Source organism: Lonchura striata, chromosome 3, assembly GCF_046129695.1.
Source record: "Lonchura striata isolate bLonStr1 chromosome 3, bLonStr1.mat, whole genome shotgun sequence".
Taxonomy (NCBI): domain Eukaryota; kingdom Metazoa; phylum Chordata; class Aves; order Passeriformes; family Estrildidae; genus Lonchura; species Lonchura striata.
Window position 1 is genome coordinate 1,634,836 of NC_134605.1, and position 19,875 is coordinate 1,654,710.

Below are 19,875 nucleotides of genomic sequence, written 5' to 3' on the forward strand. Positions count from 1 at the left end.
GATGACCAAATGGACTATGATACATGAGTCAAAAATATGTGCAAAGAAAGAATGGAACAGAAGGGTAAAAATAAAACATTTCACAGCCCTATCAATTTCTTCCAGTTTTAAACTGCTCTGTGCTTCAGTATGTTATTTCTGGCTTATGCAGTCTTCATACTTCACCATAACCTACCAGATAAATAGGAAGTTGAGAGCTTTGAAGAACTTCAGGACTGCAGGAAAAGGAAAAAACAAAGACATATTGGGGAAGAAGATGTCCACAAAGCCTTACTTTTGGAGTATGACAACACATCTGCTCTGGTGTGCCATCTTGACAAACAGCACCAGGTAAGGTCCCACCAGCAGTGAGGTCCCTCTTGCACTCTGGAGATCACAAAACCCTGCAGAGATCACTGCCAGGCAGGACACAGCTCATTCCCCCAGGTCCCACCAAGGTGCCAACACCACTGAGGTTCCCCTCCTTGCTAATGCTATTGAGCAGCTTGTTCCTCCTTCTCCATCAGGCCTCCCACCCATAAATGTCTGTATGGCAGGGACCTGTCACCTCCCCAGGGTCAAGTAGGTGGGGAAAATCTCCTGCAGCTCTGGCTCTTCATTCTGAATGCAGGAGTTTGAGTGATTTTGATGCAGCTGGAGCAGGATTCATCCAACGTTTTCAGTGTAAAACCACACCTACTTAAAGGCAACAAGCTGGTGGATAGTCATTCTTCCCCCTTGTAAAAATCATTCTTTCAGTTTAAAAATCAACACTCAGCCACAAGATTGAGCTCGTGGAGAAATTCAGCACTCCCAGGTGCCTGAACACGAGCCAGTAGGATTTTAGCAGAAATATACTCTCCTGTTTCCACTAATCACTGCTTAAACATTGAGTATTCCAACGTGTAACCCGGTGAGAGCTGGCACACACCCATCCAAGGCACATTTTGATGGTCACACGCTTTCTGATGAGCACAGGAGAGCCACACACACATCAAGAGTGACTGTCCACCCCAGCAGAGCACAGCTCCTCCAGTGGATTTGGGAACAAAGCTGCACGTAGTGGTCAAAGGCTCCACTGGTGCCTCCCCCGTCTGTCCCACCCCAGTGCCCATAAATCACTTCTGGCAGGTATTTGGGAAGCAGCTGCTAGTGATAGTTGTGCTGCAGAGTGCAGGAAGTCACCTTTTAACCCTGCCTGCTGTTGTTTGTCTCCCTGAGCGTGACAAAAGGACAGATGTGGACAACGTGCCAGCCCTTGGGAAGATCCGGTCAAAACTCAGCAGGGAATCTGAAGCATCATCCTCAAAAAACACCTTTTGGCTTTGGATGCTTCCTGGGATTCATTTTCAAGCAGCTTGATGCTTGTACTGATTTTTTCCTCCTTCACCCTAAAAATCCAGGGATGTATCCCAAAGACAGTTTTGAATTTGCTGTTGCTGCACTGAGCATATCCCACCTTCCCCATTCCAGCCATCCAGGCTCCACAGGATAAGGAAGGCATTTGTAAAATAACCAATATGTGTGCATGGGGGTTGAATTCAGGTGAGCAAACAACTTCATTTAGAAAGAAGTATACAATGTGAGCAACTTGTTTCCAGCTCATGGAATAGTTCTAATCAGGGCCACATTTTCACCTAACAAGTTTTTGTTTTTACTTTTTAACTTTCCTTTTGAAGTCAGTAGCTTTAATTTCAGCAAAACTCTGTAATACATTTTAGACAACACCACAAATCAACCTCCAAAAGCTCACTCCTGTTAAAGTCATTGCTGCTCACACACGACTGTGCCTTCTTCCACCTGAAGAACACTGTCTGAACTTTCTGTATTCCACGTACAGGTGAAACACTTTTAAAGTTTGCTTGTTTACAGCTGTGATCCAAACCTTTATTTCCTGAGAAGCAGTCCCCTTGCTAACTACCTGAGTTTGCAGGAAGCTTCTCACAGAGAGAGAGAGAAGTATTAGCAGGTGTGTGCACCACCTCATTCTAAGCCAAAAGAAACTCAAGGGTGATTATTTCTTCACTTCTAGCCCCTGACATCACCTGCTCTGACATGACAGGAGGCTTCACATTCTGTAGAGGATATACTTCCATCAAATAAAACACACCCAGTGTCCAAACACGGTGGTGGCTCAATGCCAGCTCTGAGGCATAAAAAGAAAAACCCTTTATAACCTGAACATAAAAAGAGAAGGACCCTGGTGACATGTACTCACAGTGAAGACATCATCATCGCCGACCTCGGCCTCGTTGTGAAGGGTGGATGAGGAAGTTGTAGATCCTAGAAAAAACCAAACCGAACAGCTTTTTAAACACGTGACATTTCCATGAAACTTTTTTTTTTAGGCTGTTAAACATTTGGGTTCTCACAGGTTTGTGTGTTGTAGATGCATGAAAGAGTGGCTCAAAGCGAGGAAGAACAACCCATCTGCTGGTAGCTGGGTTGGAGAGGTAAAATCTGAAAAAGTGTTTCTTGAAATGCAATAGTGTGGCTGCCAATGCTAATTAACAATGACAAAAATAGCAGTTACCCTTTCCAATTACAGAAGACTAATTTCTGAAGAATGGTAAAGCTATGCACTAATCAGTGCTCCAGGCTGATTCTCAGCTGTCAAGAAATCACATATGAGTTTTTCTACACTTACTCCCTAAATGGTGTGGGGGGAAAGAAATAACCTTTAATTTAAATAAAATGAACCTCACTTTGACAATGAAGAGTTAGATTGGATTTTTTTTCCTTTTAATTTTGGTAGTTGTTATATACTCTAAAGGTCTTCTTTATTATCACCTACTTCTCAAACACACACCTTGCCTCACGCAAACAAAGAAAGGAGCTGATATGTGTAAAACCATAGACAAGAGAAAAACACTGGGGTGCAATTTTCATTAGGTACATTAGGCAGTCTTCTGGAAAAGTAGGGAAGCATGTCAAAACACCTTCCTCACCTCACAGTTGCTCCCACATCACAAAACAGCCTCAGGGAAGGGGCTGCTCATCATTGCTGGACTTGACACCAAATATCTGCTGTACCTAAAAATGAGTGACTCCTCTCCCTGTACCCAGTCAAGATCTCAGACCCCCCTCCTGGCTGGCTCCATCTGCCAAGGAGGGTGGGTACAGCTTGGGGGGGAGAACCTTCAAGTCAAAAATCTGTTTTTTTTTTTTAATGGAAGCCCATTGCTAGACTGAATTATGGCCACATCACATCCCTGACCAACACAGCAGAACGGCTTGTACCACCTTCACTCTGGAAATTTGTTAAAATAACGTGTTTTATATAATGCTATTGGCACCAGCCTTGGCTGCTCTCGGTTGCATCATCACGAAGATGTGCAGAGCTAAGTGTGAAAGCCCACTTGAAACACTGAGTAATGTGGAAACATTTGTGCCATTTGCTACATTAGCTTTAAAATTAAAAAAACCTGAAGCTCTATGGAGCTGCATAGGGCTTTTGTACCTGTGCCCCAAACTTCTGATGCTACAGGGAATGAACTATTGGTTAAATATTCACAATAAAGCAGTGATTTCATGATGTGGAGTTCTGAATGCACACTTAGTTGTGCTTAATATTACCTGCTGAATTTGATCAAGTATGTGAGCAAAAAATGAATGATAATTTAAATCTACTGCCCAACACTGTGTGTGCATGAACAATCTATTGTTTTTCATTCAGAAAGCCTTATTTGGAAGTTAATGAGGAACACATTCATGAGGATCAGCCCGTACTGTTAATAGGATAAATATAGATTTGCTGATTTTGAAGTATCTGAGATATAGCAGAACTTCATTTTAAATATCTCCACTGTAAAATGGATCAAGAAGAGCAAAACAGGAGTTGCCAAGTACTGTCATCTTCAAAATACTACTCAATACATCTGAGTTATTATCTCCCTGAAACTTTGCACAATCCCATGCCACTTACATAAAACATTACTTTTATGACTCAAAATGCTTCACAGTTTTAACAAGAAGAAGAAAGAAGCGACTCTGCCTGTAACTTCTTGATGTTAATGGCACAGAAAAAATCAAATTTCTAAGAACATCTTTCCTCTAACTGATAACGTATCAATGAGCCCTGGGGAATTAATCCTCTTCTAATATCTAACATGTTCATGTTAAAGCAAGGACAGGCTATCCAGAACATGAAGCTATCTTATGGAGCTAATGTCCTCAAAAAGAATACATATCTATACATACATCTGAGTTAGTATCCTCAGAAAATGCACCATCTGTATATAAAAATATCCTGGTCACACTGGAAGAGAAGGCAAAAGGCTTTGGACTACTAAGTCCCTACATAAAGTAGTATGGTTAAAAAAAATCAAGAAAAAAATGCATGAAGAATCAAATTTCATTAAAATAAAGTACAATTGAATTATAGCTGTATTGTGATTGCCTGATTGCAATGAAATGTGAAAAGGAAAAATTTATGCCAACTTCAAAGCACAGACAATTCAAACGCATTTTTTACAGAATTATAAAAACAACACCCCAAAGCACAAAGTCTTCAAGAACTACCATTCAACTAAGAGGATGCAGACAAAACTAATTACTGCAAAAATAAAACCAAAACCAAACCGAGTTTTATTCAACTCCAGGCAGGAATTAAATCCTATGATGTAGCAAAGACTCAGTAAGTTGAGATCTGACTGCAAATAGAGCCTGGGCAGTTTGAGTGGCCATCACTAGGTGTGAAACCCAAGCTTATTAAAAAAAGCAGTAACAATAAACTTAATGATAAATAACAGGGAGAAGTCTGGACAAACAGGATTGAAAAATACTCAACTGAAACACCTAAGAAAGGGATGAGAAAACACAATTCCTAAAAGCTGGGGCTTGCTCACTGTAGGATAAGGGCCCCAGCTGCACTTGGACACATGCACAAGAGAGCTCCAAGCCCAAGAGCTGATTAGAAACCCTTGCCCCTTCCCAGCTCCCTGATTCAAACCCCCTGCCCACTTTTCCAAGGGTGGAACTTCCAAGGGAAGCTACCTTCGATGAGGTCCTCGATGGCTTTCCTCACTCCTCGGTCGAAGGCTCGAGCGTCAGCGGGGCTTTGGAAAGTGAGCCCAAACTTTCTGTTGTCAACTTTCCAGTGGTGGAAGGTGGGGTTTGCCTTCGTGTACACCAGGTCCTTCTTCACAAAGCACTCCAGCACCACCTGGGAGGGCGTGAGCCCCAAAAGAGGAGCAAAGTCACTTTTCCCACCCCAAGGACACAGCCAGCACCGTCTCAGGCCGGACCCAAAAAGCAAGCCAAGTCATGCCTCACATGGGGAAATATCCTTCCCAACCAAATTATGACTAATAAACACCAGACACTGTAACTGTTCTCAAAAGCACTGCACATTCATCTTTTGCTTGTGCTTTGAGTGGGCGCTCGCTCCCTGCCCCAGGAGAATGTTTTGGACCCAGTGTGGCACAGGTTAAGCTAGCGGGGGGCTCAGGAGGAAGGAGAACCTCTTCCCTCAATATTTTTGCTCAACAGAAATTTTATCCACCAGCAGCAGATTTAGGAGGTGCTGCAACACTCCCCTCACTGTTTTTAAATTGTTCACCCCCAGCCAGACACTCATCTCAAGTTCTGCTGTGCCAAAAACCATCTCTAGAGTGATGTTCAGGGACAACAGGAACGGCTTGTCATGTCTTATTCCACCCCTCAGAACCATAAGCATGGCTCCTAAGCAATGTCAAAAAAAGCATCCTAAGCAAAACAGCACTGCAAAAGACAAACCATAACTGAAACAGCTTTAAAACACCAATCTTTTTGAAAGCAAGATCGTTTCTGACTCAAATAATGCATTTTTTGAGCCTGTGGAGGAAGTGCTGCTTTTAAGCTAGCCCATATCTTCACAGGAGTGCATTTCAGAAGAATCAAATACATAAAAACAAGATAACAAATGATAACATTTCAAGTGGCCCCTGGAAATCAAGAAAGGGCTTTATTAATTTGATTTGTGCAGGGATACAAGAGAGCTCCTTTTTAGATAAACAGCTACCAGGAGAAACCGAGTGTGTCAATTCATAAGAGACAACTTGTCTTCATATTCTCACTCAGCTTGTTCAAACCTTGAACAGCACGCAGCATAAATAATTCATGGTCCTTTTAAAAGGCTTGCACTGCATTACTCAGTGCAATGTGACTGGCTTCATGGGCTCTTTACACTTCAATTCACTTCTCACTTACCCCCGCACTAGGTCTAAGAAAAAAAAAAAGAAAAAAACCACAGGCCCTCTTTCATTCAAAGGGGATCTTTGCACGTGGATGTCAAAAATTTACCTGCTCCTTCCAGGTGGCATCATGCCAGCCTAGGTAGCAAAAGATAGCAATTCTACATGAGGATTTGGTTTGTTTTGTCCAATCCAGTATTATTTGCACATGCCCGTTTTTTACGTATTTAAAAAAGGAAAAAACCCCAAACTTGCACAAGAATACAATAGCAATAGATTTGGGCTAATTCTCATTATAAGAACAGACAAAAGTTGAATTAGGGTTCTATTACCAGTTTGTCTTTCTGCCTTTCACCATGAATTAGAAATCCACTTCTTCCATTGCCCTCCGGGTACGTGACCTTGCAGACGCCAACTCTACTGAGACCGCCTCCTTCTTGCGGCAACCATCCCCCACTGGAGTCATCTCGGGTCATAACCACAGCTTTGACTCGCACAATATAGCTGTCACTGCAATGGCAACAAAACAGAAACACAACCTTTGGTGAGCAGCACGGTGGCACGGCGGCAGCTCCTCTCCAGGGCGGTGTCCAGCGGCGCCGCGCCGACCCCGGCGCCGAGTTTCTGCCCGGGATGGGAGGGCACCTCTGCCATGGATGGCCTGGGACATCCAGCCATCGCAGGAAAGAGACCCACCAGATGGCAACACACAGCTCAAACCACCTGTGCTCCCTGACACCCTCTGCCTCCTGCAGCCAGGGACAGGGACCAAGAGAGTGGGGTGAGCCAAGCACCACCCCAAGGCCAACTCCTACATTGGGGCATCAGGTCTCCAAAGTGCTGGAAGAAGATACGGAGCTCAAATAACCCATGAACAAAGTGTTTCAAGGTTTCTGTGATCAAATTTGTGAAGTGAGCTTTGGAAGGTGACACTCAAATTCCTCCACTGTCTGGAACAGCTTTATGGGGAAAAGCCCACAAATGTGGCTCCAGCTGGTACCTCAGATGAAAGGAGACAGGAAACAGCTCAGCTCAGGTCATCAGGACCATACCATACCACTAAAACAGTTTCACCAGCATTTCACAGGGCTTTGAAAGGCAGAGCCTCCTAACCTCACAAGTAACTATTCTGAAAAACACCAAAGATCTGGGGACAATCTAGATGCCCACCACAAAGGTTTAGAAGAGCTCTCACAATGGGAGATTCCAGGCCTCCCCTGTCCCCTTCCCACAAAGCAGTTGCTCCATCATCATCATCATCATCTTGGGGACATCACCAAGGTCACTCAGATGCAGAAAAACCCTTACAGAACGCAAGCAAAAGCCCCACACCTTGCATGGAAATTGCAACAGACTACAAGCTGAAATGGGCTGTCCCACCCACAACCACGGCGCTGCAAAGCTGCTGAGGCAGCCAGGGATGCCCACAAAGCTGCTGCAGGGCACTCAAACCTGGAATATTAACATTAACATCAAACCTGGGACGAGGAAAAGTGATGTACCCATGGACTGTCCATCTCCAGGTCAGCAGCTGACCTCACCAGGAGAGGGAAGATGAACACACAGAGGGCTCCAAGAGGCAGCCTTTCAAAATGACAGGTATTATCCCTTATGGAGAGAAATTCCTCCCTGTATCCAGGTATTTTCCCAGCATCCTGCTTTCTTCATCCTGCACCAGGTGAAATTGTCTCATTTTCAGACTATTTTTGCAGCAGTTCAGCTGCTAACACCTAAACTCCAAGTTTCCCTTTCTCTAACACAACCAGATCTAACATCTGAGCAAGCAGCCTCACTGATCCCACCTGAAAGCAGTCTGAGGACAAACCAAGGGAAGCAGTGAGCATCTTCTGGGACCAGCTGATCTCTTCTGAACTCACAAAACACAGGCTGCAATTTTCTTTTCACAGCCTTTATTTTATGCCAACCTTCTCACTGGACCTACACAACGACAGCAGTGCATCCCCTGAGTACTTTGCGATGGCTGATAAAAAACTTTCCAATCCCATAACACAGCCACAGCTGACACACACAAAGTATTCACAGAACTGAGAAACCATGTTTTTAAGAATATTTTTGCTCGAGTCCTTAAAGCAGCTTCCTGGTACAGTAAACAGGGTGTGTCTATAAATGGATCCAGTTACCTTTTTATTTTTTTAATGAAAATCTGTTTCTAGATTTTACAGTGGCAACTTTAATCTCCTGACTTCCTGATACTCAGAAATAAGCAAAATACTTCAGCTAATTTCCTACTGTGCAAAAATTGAGCTGCTTCCATCCAAGACAATTTCTGTTTTCTTCTTTGTACCTTTCCCATATGGTCTATAAGGATTAACAATTAGCAGATTAAGTAAAAAGAAAGCTAACTATACATTTCTCCATCTTTCTACTATTCCCCAAGGATCCTTTCTGGACTTATTTTTAGCTCTCTTCTGAAGTCAGAGCCGCTCAATACGACCTTCCCTCCTATCCTCCCACAAAAGTCATCCACAGAAACTGCTGCTTTTCCTTCCACACTTGAAAATTGCCACTGGCATTATAGCTTCCTGTAGGATTTACCATTCACTTTTATGGCAGCAGTTGGAGCCTCTGGCTGTCCCAAAAGTAATGTTGCCTTCAGTTACTTCACTGCAGGAATTGTCCACTTAATGGAAAATTAAGCAAGAAGCAGCTACTCAGTACTCTGTGATTGCTGACACATTTCCATCCCCTCTCAGTGAATTCTCTAGGCTTGTAATTGCATCTGAGTATTACTGGATACCTATACATTAAATTTAGGTCCCATGACTATCCCTGACTATTAAAATGACAATCTGGTGGGGCAATGAGCCACATGGTTTTCCTCTTCATATGCACATCTATCCATGACCTATGGCCCTTACAAACTCTGCCACCACACGCTGAGATAACACCATTTAAACTGTGTTTTTTCCCATCCTGAAGACCAACCTCCTTAAATATAAAAAGCCAGAAAATCTAGTTTCCATCCCCCTGCCCCTAAAAGGGGCTCCCCTGTTAGACAAGAGCCTTGTCCAGCAGAAAGGTTCATCTTTGGCAGGGCAGGCAGAGCTCTGGCTCCATGAATGTGATCCCCTGGCACACCTTCCTGCATGACCAAAAGTCACCAGTGATGCTGGGCTCCCTGCAGAGCTCTGTCCCCACTCCTGCTCTGCTCCAGCCACAGCCACGCTTCCCAAAGCACAACCTGGGCCACGGGACTTGGGAAAAAAGAAAGAGAAGATAAAAGGAAAGGAGGTGGTTAAGGGTTCTGAGGGCTTGACATCTTGGTTTAATCACTGGATTAGGACTCAGAAGCTGCACGTTGAATTTTCAAGGCTACACACGGCTTCCTCCAGTCTTCTACGTCTAAATCCTGCCTGCTGTTTCCATCCACAAGCCTAGAATAGGCAATGCTTCTTTCCCTCATGCCAGTGTTGATAAATACTTGGGAGGTACTCAAATATTTCAGTTCCATATAAGGATCTCGCTTCCTTAGTGTAAAAGCTGTTTATTTTCTTTGCTGTTTCATTTTACACGACTGCATCAAGGCTCTGGCTGGTTCCAAGTATTCCAAATGCTGAGGGAGCAAAGGAGCAATCTGCAAATCCCATGTGGGTGCCACTGATGAAACCTTGGTGCACTGGAGTAGCAGAACAACCACATTCAAGCCATCCATCTGCATTTTTACCATGGTAACTGCAATTTGATTCTTTCATAAGAAATGGTTAATGAGGTACATGAAAATATTTGGTCCATTACAATTAATGAGGTATTGATAGCTAAAAATGTAACTATTAGAGAAAACCCCACAGTAGCCTTAGTTCCCCTTGTTTTATTGGATCCTTGAAACTTTTAAGACTGCTCTAATTGTTGGGTTTATGGCCTATGCGCTATGCTTTTCATGCAAACTATTCTTAATTATGCTCTTAAATGCTATCTCAACCCTACAGATTTGTCCTCAACAGCCTTAAAAGCTTGGGAAGCAAGTATCTGAAGGGATTACCCAGCTGCATGGCAGCCAGCCAGCTTGTTCCAGGGCTGCTCCAGGTTGTCTGCCTGCCCCACCCTGAGTAAAAAAAATAAAAAAAGAAACAGAATTAACTCGGGGAGTAAAGGTAGGGCCGAAAAGCACGTGTTGTTTTTATTGGAAGGAAAAGGGAACTCTTTAAAAATTATAGCTTGTGGGTATGCATATATATCTATAAAAGTAAAATACAGTGTGTGCGTGTAGAATTGCTCTTCCGGAGGACACAGAATTTTCCTAAACCAGAAGTGACTGAATATGACCTCTGTCATCACTGAACCCTGGCTTCCTTATCTGCAGTCCAACTCACAAAGCATTTGTGTGTCTAAGAGGCAGGTGACACTTGGGGCTGGCAGAAGTGCTGTCCCCCACCACGTACACGTGTGCTCCCAGACATAAACCACATCACCTCCAGCAACACTGATGGGGGACACAGCCATGAGCCCCTTGTGTGGCCAGTGAGGGCTTGGGGCTGCAATCCTGCACCAGGGCTAAACAGCAAAACAATTCACTCCTAAGTTAAAGTTTAATTTCACCACTGTCTTTGTAAAAGGAAGGGTCAAAGTGGACAACTCCCACCAGCTGCTCTTCTTTTCCACTCTGCTTCCAAAGCAACTGCAGATACCATCAGATGTCTAAAAATCCCAAGGGAGAAGGAACACATACATTTACTACTTCTTTTTGAATGATATTTAGTATCTAAAACACTTCCCAGACACCTTCCACGATTAAGTAATATTTTTCCCTCTAGCCAAGCTACTTGACCAAAATACAAGATTATAATCTTCCACAATATTGCTGCCATAAGGCACTTTGATATTTTCCTCCCTTCCCAACTCTACAGCTTGTAAGGCCAGGAGAGATCCAGGTCTCAGAAAAAAAAGGTATCTGCCCATAATGGGTTTCAACAATATGGACTATTGTCTTCAATCCATGCATCGACATTCCCAGATCCCAGGTTTCAGAGAAGAGCCTTACAGGACAGCAGGAGGCTGCTAATGCAACAGGAGTCAGGCAGCTCATCTGAACCAGGCACATAAATACAATTTAAACTATTTGGATCCAAATGATGTAACTTTACCATTACTAGGCCATAACCTGTCTCTGGCTGACCTGGATGTATTTCACAGTGCCAGGTGTTTTCCCAGCCTCAGCAGCTCCAACAGCTGGAATTAAAGCCATCACATTCTGCCCAGGTGATTGCTGCAAGTTGTATTGTGAGGCTCCTCTCTGCAGTTCATCCCACAGTCAGAAAACAGGGACATTAAAAGCTGCTATTTATGGAGTTCCACTTCTTTAATCTGTTGCTCAGTTCATGAACCTTCTTGCCAAGGTGACATATCTGCACAGTGTTTCCTTCATCAGATCCTAACTTAGCAATTCGTTTGAAAGCAAACTTCTGAGAATGTGCAGCTATAGCAAATTAACTTGATATTTTCATACCATTTAGATTTCCAGCAGGTTTGAAACTTTTTCATTAATTATCAAAACCACTACATATCACCAAGAAAAAAAGACATCTGTGTATCTCTGGCCAGATCAAATGTTAGAATGGAATCTAAAGAAAAACATGGAAAATCTTCCAGAAGTTTTCCTTGCCCTCACCTCTGCATCATACCAGGAACAAAGCATCTCTATACCTGTAACCCAACTCTCGTATAACCAATTTGCAACCTGTATTTTTCTGGTTTTCAAATCAAACACCACCAGAATAAAAGGGCACCTGGGAAATTTTTAGTTTCCACACAGTCAGAGTAAATACAAACAATTCAGGCTCCACATTCCTTGCTCCAGAGGTGCTGGTAGAGCCCAGAGCAGCCCCAAAGGCAAAATGAAGAGGGGTCAGGTCTCCACAGCCAGTGCTTGGCAAGCGTGAGTTTGCTTCCAGCACTGCAGAGCATCCAAAAATCCTCCACAGGAAAAACTAATAGCAGTTTTGTTTGGTTTGTTGTTGCTGTTGTGGTTTTTTTTTTTTTTTTTTTTTTTTTTTCCCCAGAAGAAAAAGAACTTCTCAAAAAACCAAGACACCTGCAACAACCCAGCCACCCGCCTCCACATCTCCTTTAAACGCCGAGGCAGTGAGGAACAAAGGAACCCTTTCACCAAAACGTTTGTTCAACATTTAAGGCTGATTTTATTGAGTTTACAAGAAAACAGCTCTATCCTAACTAGCTCAAATGGGATTTCAAAATCCTGTAATTAGTTCAGATCCTTCCAGGAAGTATAGGAGAATTCATTCCTGAAATACATACATACATTATAGGTATATATACATATATATTAAAAAATATACATATTATGTAGTCCTGCATGGACTAAATAAAATTTTTTTTTGGCCAGCATAACATCCTTTCCCGTGCCAGACTTGCCCAGTGATCCCCACAAAGTGCTGTACACGTGGGCAAAACCTCAAATGAACTGGAAGCAGCTTTTTAGGGAAAAAAGCTGGCTTACAAGCATGCTGATAGGCAAGCAAAGATCCACTGATGCAGCTCTATGTCTCTCCCCAGAAATTAGCTTATTACACAGACAATATTGAATTAAAATGACATTTTAATAGCATTGGGGCAGATTAACTTATGACTTGTGTCTGTATTGAAGCATTTATGTAACACTGCTGAAACTCTGTTAGAGCTATCAAAAGTCACAGCAAATGTTGTTACAAAAATACCCAAAACAATATTTGATTTTTTTTTCCTAAATGGCAGCCATGACATCACTGGGGCACACATACTAATGACAGAACTTTTAACGAGCAACCATTCAATGAAATCTCTTAAAAAAGACTTTCCTTCATTCCTTGTGGAATGGACCAATTTTGCAATAAATGGTAATAGATTAACATAGTGCTACACCTTGAAAAGTTAAAAGGGGCAACACAATACATTTGAATAACTTGCCCTGCACCTCATGCAGTACAGGCAAGAGTTGCAGCCTCAAGTCCTCCTATTTTCGTGCAAGAGTACAAAATATTAACAAATTACAAGGAAGCTAATTAGCACTATCATTTACAGTAATGAGTAATAAATTGTTGCTGCATGACAGATGGTATTTGTTTTATACCACATGTAAGATAAGCAAAAATCACATAGAAGTTTAGCCAGCCAAATAGCTAGATTTGTAAGATCTGCATCCTGAATTAATTCCCCCACCTAAAAAAAAAAAAAAAATCACAAAATCACAACCAAGTTCTACCCTAATTTTTTTCCTAACATAAACTGACCATAAGCACTCTGTTACTGCTATCCTATGTTAGCTAATGAACAGCAATACTTAGCAAAAAAGCCCCCAAACAACTGACAACCACAGAAACTGCATTCCATAAAAATGATTATGTCTGCAGATATATACAGAGTATTCCTGTAAACTCAGAGTTTACAAAGAAAAGAAAAAAAATTGCTCACCCGAAGGAAGTTGGATTTTCTCCCACTCTCCTCCATTTTGATCAGTGGAGACTACAACTATATTTACTGCTCTGTAAACATCCTCAATGACATGTATGTTATAACTATGAAGAGCAGATAATATTTTGCAAGTATTAAAAAAATAAAATAACTCTGTGACTCAGTTCCAGCTGGGTCTGTATCAGAGGAGGGGTGAGGGAGTAAGCAGGATAACTGCAGTCTAAATCTAAAGGGTTTTCATCTTTTGCCAGATAAATGAACTTAAAAAAGAAAAGAAGACATTCTTGGCTGTATCAAAACCAGCACACACATTGGTTTTGCCTTCAACCTTTTTTTATAAATCCCCTACTCCATCAAATGTCCATGAAGAAGGACACCAAGGGAAGCAGCTTCCCAGGCAGCATCTATCTTTCCTATTGGAATTTAAAGAAAGGGTGAATGTTAAACCATTCGTTCTGGGAAAAAAAACCTGATACACAACCATAAATGAAAGGCTGTGTTTCACAGAAGAATTCTTACATATTCACTGATAAATTACATGCTGATTTAGACAACATTCAGAAGGGTTGTGGGGGCAGATGGAGGGAGGTAGAGGACAAAGAACCCCAGGAGTAAAAACCATGGAATTCTATGCAGCCAGAGTGCACTTACCTGCTGGGGGATGCCATTTCCTCTGCATTTTAAACCTTTCCTGCTCCCTTTTGGCACCATTGCCAGCAGCAGCCTCCCTGTCTGCTCCGTCCCAGCTGGCTGCTGCTTCTCCCCATGCGTGATTCAGGCTCCTGGAGGGATGTGCTGCATTCTGGGGTGACTCATCCCAGAGGTATCCTGCCCATTGCAGCCCCAGCCGGACCATTACTCATTCCCAATATCCTCCCGGCTCGGAAGGGAACATCGACCAAAGATCCTCCTTTCCCCACCCCGGGGAAAAAAAAGAAAATAATGACGGTACAACTGCCATAAAGTCATGATGGGGGTGTTCAGCAGCAGCTGACGGGGCAAACGTGCAGCTCAGAGGCTGCTCAGCACGGCACCCATGCAGCCAGGGCTGCACACAGGTCCAAAGTTGAATGCAGGTGTCATTTCCTCTGCTAGCCTGTCAGCACTTTATTCCCAAAAGCTGCCAACACAGCGCTGGGACCAAGGGTTCAAACAACTCAGAGGAAGCACTCAGCCTTCCAGTATGTCTGCCTCCATCACAACTTTTAGTGGGGTTTTAAATACTTAGAGTTGGTATCTCCAAGTATCAGCTACACATCCTCACACACCCCATCTCTGCTGGCAGCCCACACAGCTGCAGTGCCAACAGCTGCATCTCTGCACATGAGTTTTGTTTTGGACACTCCCCTTGCTGCTCAGGAGCCTCCAAAACTGCTGGAACCCCTTGCTCAGCCAGGGTGTTGAGAATGTCCCCACAAGTTCTATGATGATCCCTAAGGCCCTCTTGTTAAAGCAGAAATGTTGCTCAAGAAATGCCTCAGTGTTGATAACAAGAATAAAAAATTGTGACACTAGGGCTCTGAAAGCAGCTTCTAAAAATACCTGCCCAGTTTCTGAACTAATCTGTGCTGATGATTAGGCAGGAGGGGAGAAGAAAGCTAACTAAGTGTTTCCAGGCTCAGCTGCTTCTGTCTGCCTAAATCCAAATGGGTTTAACCCTGATTTGAGACAAAAATCCCTTTCCCCCCAGGGTGGAGAATGATGAACCAAGGGGATGCTGCCTGCAATCATCCTTCAGAGGAAAGCTGCATCCCCACTTTACAGACCCTGACAACCTAAAATCACCTAAAATCACAGGTGCTCCTGAAAACTTCATGCTTGGACCACGGAAATGTTGAGCTAAGGACTAACAAGGCTTGGAACCAACTTCAGTGAGCAGACACCAGGCCACATGGAGGATGCTGGGACTACATGGCCTTTAAAGGTCCCATCCCATCCAAACCTTTTGATTCTATGACATTCTGACATTTGTTCACTGCTTCTCTGCAGCCCTCAGAGAGCACAGTGTGCAGGTGCAGCTGCAGGCACCTATTTGCAGCTTGGGTGGATTTTGTCATGACAATGGAATCAAGCTACAGTCCAGAGCTGTGATGAAGACAACAGGCAGCATGCAAAGTTTGTTACAGTGGTATCAACAGACAGCTGCATTTACTGAATTTCAATATACAACATAAAAACATCTTTTAGCTAATGGCCAGAGAATAGTCTGTGTTAGTAGAAGTGCATTTGCAACCAATGGGTTAACTCATGCTATGCAAGTAATTCATAGGTGGGGTATTTTTAGATTTTTTAGATTTTAGATTTTAATTGCACATCCCCAGTCCACATCTCATTCTATCCAGATGTGCCACAATCTGCCACCTCACTTTCCTCTTCAAGCTCTGCAGCAACACTGCTTTACTTTCAAATGCTTAATGCAGCACCCATCAGCTCAATCCTCATCTCCAGCAAGAACTCAGCACACCAAGTCCAAAGCAACATCAGCCAGCAAAATTCAAGAAAAGCCGACTGGCACTTTTTGCTGCAAGTTCAGTTTCTAAAGCTTTTCTGCCAAGGGATGGGGAAGATGAAATTAGCATCCCTGTGTAAGACAAAACTATCCTTGAAGAAGCTGTGCTGTAATCATGTTTTTGAAACAACATCTTGAGCAGTTAGGTCTCACCAAGCCTTCTTGTTTTCTTGCCTTCTTACTGGTCTGCAGGCCATCCCCAGCCCCTGGTCCTCCTAAAAACTCAAAGCTCAGCACACAGAGTGACTTGGGACCATCAGAAGGTTCTTACAGATGAGCAACATCAACAAACAGTTCCAGGATGACAAATTACATAGAGAAGCCACCACACTGTACAGGTACCACAACCTCACAGCTGCTGTGGCTGGGTTGAGCCACCACATGGGTCACCTCTGCAAAGCTGCTGCTCTGCCCAGGGTCAGGAGCAGGTGGGGACAGACACTGGGTGTGAAAATGCAAGAGGGAAAAAAAGCTTTCCATTACAGATGTTACAGCATGCTCAGTCTGTAGGGATGGAAATAATGTCCTCACATCCAGAAGCTGCTGCATCAGTCAAGAAGAACCACCAACTCATTCAGCTGGCTTCAAGTCCTGCTCCCAAGGGTTTTCTCCAAAGGGAAGTAGATATCAAGTCACTGGATCAGCATCAACTGAATCACTCACCGGGTTCTCACCTTTGCACATGTTTGCTAACCTTAAGGTTAAGCTAATAAACCTCAGCTCCAAGACTGGCAATGCTGCTGCCCTTTTAAGGAAATTATGATAAAAATAATAAGTTATTTTTCCCTTAAATATTGACCAGTCCAGTAGATTTCACACCCAACCTACTAGCTTGGTGATACAGTGAAATACCCTCCAAAGTTTTCTTGCCATTCCTAGCGTGGACCAGTGAGTGGCTGTGCCAACACATGAACATCTTCCCCATTTCCCAGGAAAATTCATGCTGCTACAGGGTTCTGCTGTTAGAAATCTGAAGTAAACACTGCACCTGGAGAGCCAGCAAGGTGGTGGATCTGCCTTTTGCTGCCTGCCAGCCAACTGCAAGCACAGCTCAAAGAGCAGAGATGGGCTGGAGCAAGAGGAGCCCATTTTCACTGCAGCTGCTGGAGTACTTGTGGTGGAGAGAAATAAATTCAGTCACCTTGTGAACAGCAGTCATGTCAATGGGCTCAACTTCTGCAGCAAAACATTAACAGAGCACCTGGGAGCAGGCCCTGGCAGCTGTGAACTGGGCACAAAGATGTCTCAGCACACAATTCCAGTGCAGTGCGAGGTGTCTGAGCATCTGCAGGGCCAGGTCCATGTTGGGAATACTGAAACTTGTCATGCCTCCCCCTCTGGGAACAACTTTAAGTGTAGTAGTCAAGATTAACCATGGCAATATTGCCTGAACACTGCTTGCTGTGCCTTGTAAGAGGTAAAGAAAGTGACATTTTACCAGTTTTGTTTAAATTAAAAAAAACCCAACAAAACCCAAAACAGAACAAACAAAAAAAACTCCAAACAATCAAACACCAAGCCCTAACAAAATACTTTATAGGCATGGTCAGTGTAGTTTTATGCCCAGCACTTGAGAGACACCCACTGTACTTATGCTGTTCCTGTTGTCCACAAACCTTCCTTGTATACTTGTATTAAGCTGTGTCATAGGGGAAAGCAGGAAGTATGGCAAAAATAGGAAAAAGGGCACAGAAGTAGATCCTTAGGAAGGACTTCAGACATTTTATAATACCCTTTAGGCTGCTGAACATTACAGGAGCACTGAAATGCTCCTCCCTACCTCTCATTACCATGCTTTCCCTATTTTGAATGTCATTCTCGTAAGATGAATGGACCTTTGTACATATGTATGACAACAAAAAAATGACCCCAGCATAGATGGGTATTTCCAGCCAGGATCTGGGTGGAGGCCATATGGACTTCATTTTCCTGCAGACAGATCAAAGGAAAGTGCCAAGAGCATCTTCCAGGACTCCACACAAACATCCATGACCAGAAAAGAGGTTACACAAATGACATGCACCAAGCTCCTCCATGCCGGAAAAGCCTCATGTGCTTCTCTTCTAATTAAAGCCTTCCTCCACAGCTCCTAATTGATACCTGGACAAACAGCTGTAATATACACCAGGAAATCTAACCCTGTACTTTGCCTTACTTGTGTGACATGGCCTCGGTCATCACACTGCAAACTTTCATTTTCTCGATAGGAAACTGGTTTAAAAAACAAGCTACTGAAAAACCAAGGCCTTGCTCCTCCCTTTTTATTTTGCATTTTAATACTTAGCTCAAAATAGAGGTACTTAAGTGTGAGTCTTTTAACCTCTGCATCTGGGTTTTCCTTTTCTTTAGGATAATTTTTTTTTTTTACCATGCAAGTACTCTCAGACTAATTATGCACATCCTAAACCAGATATATCATTTTACATCTTCTCCAATTTCTTTCCTCTAGATTTCAAATCATCTTTGCTGCTCTCTGAGGGCTGGCACTATCTTCTGGAAAGCCCCACACCACAACTCAATATTCCATGGTAAAACCACCTGCAGACCAGAGGCATACACCAGGATATGACAATCTTTATCCACCTACATTCCCCAAATCCCTGAAAACTCCCATAAAAACTGTGCTGACCAGCTCCAGTTTCACTCTCCAATCTGATGTTGACTGTCAGCCAGCTCCCTGTTTTGCCAGGGACTGGCTTGAACTCACCAGCTGAAGTTTTCAGGATCACTTTGTTTCTGTCAGTGTTAGTAAAACATTATCTTGCCCTTAAAATGTACCTTGTCCAGCTCTTCTTCTCAGTGCTCTTGGGAACAAGCTGCTGTTTTATAGACTTACAGCAAGATCAACGCTTATGATTCCACTTTCATTTTTAGTAATGTGGGAATTATTTCATTGTTCATTTATGACAGTTATCCTCACATTCTGCCTCTTTCAGAGCACAGAAAAAAAACACAAAGTAGACTTCCCCTCCTGTAAAGGGTACTGCAAGTGTCACCAGGCCTGCCTTGGATCAGGACATCCAGCATTAACTATTTTCATAAGGGCGTGCAGTGGTAGGACAAGGGGGAATGGCTTTAAGATGAACAAAGGCAGGTTTAGGTAAAACATTAAAAATAAATTATTTATTCAGAGGGTGGTAAGGCACTGGCACAGGCTGCCCAAAGAAGCTGTGGATGCCCCATTCCTGAAATGTTCGAGGTCAGGTTGGATGGGGCTTTGAACAACTTGGTCTAGTGAGAGATGTCCCTGCCCACAGCAGGGGCTTTGAAACAAGATGAGTTTTAAGGTTTTTTGCAACCCTAACCATTCTAGAGTTCTGTGACTCTATTTCTTAGCTTACTGCTTTTATGATTTAAGTCCTATAGCAGGCAGAGATTTCTCACCAGTACCTTTGGTTTCCTCTGCGTGCATCTCCTAACCCCTACTTTGTTCTCCCTGCAGCCAGCTTTCCTGTTTACATCTCTGCTGTCGCTTCCCTTGCACAGCCAAAGGGCTCTGCAGAAAGGACAAACAAACAAGAGTTTCCTCAAGATGCTGGCCTGTCCCCACCACTGTCCTTCACCTGCTCACAACACTGTCACACGCATTTAATGGCTTGGATTTCCTGTGCTCTGCTGGAACAGGCAGAATCTTTGAAATGCTCAAAGCTGTGGTGGTGCCAAGTGCCTGCTGAATTGTCCCTGGTAAGAGGGATTTTGCTTGCACACAGCAGAGAAATCAATCAGGGGAATCATCTTGGGGTCATCCCATTTTCTCATTCTGGAGGTAAGGATGAGTTGCTCAACACA

The 19,875-nt window shown here is 43.3% G+C and overlaps 1 protein-coding gene across 2 annotated transcripts in view; it reads right to left on the minus strand.

The window, feature by feature from the left end:
• Positions 1-19,875, minus strand: part of SPRED2 (sprouty related EVH1 domain containing 2) — a 57,774-nt gene that overhangs the window by 18,880 nt on the left and 19,019 nt on the right. The window contains exons 1-4 of one of the 2 annotated variants that reach the window (XM_021555860.3): positions 14,229-14,413; positions 6,485-6,662; positions 4,975-5,143; positions 2,198-2,262 (exon numbers count right to left, since the gene is read on the minus strand). In XM_021555860.3, the coding sequence (XP_021411535.2) occupies positions 2,198-2,262; positions 4,975-5,143; positions 6,485-6,662; positions 14,229-14,245 (429 nt within the window). In that variant the 5' untranslated portion in view covers positions 14,246-14,413. Of the gene's footprint in view, positions 1-2,197; positions 2,263-4,974; positions 5,144-6,484; positions 6,663-14,228; positions 14,414-19,875 lie in introns of those variants that run through there. The other variant, XM_021555859.2, reaches the window with a different exon arrangement.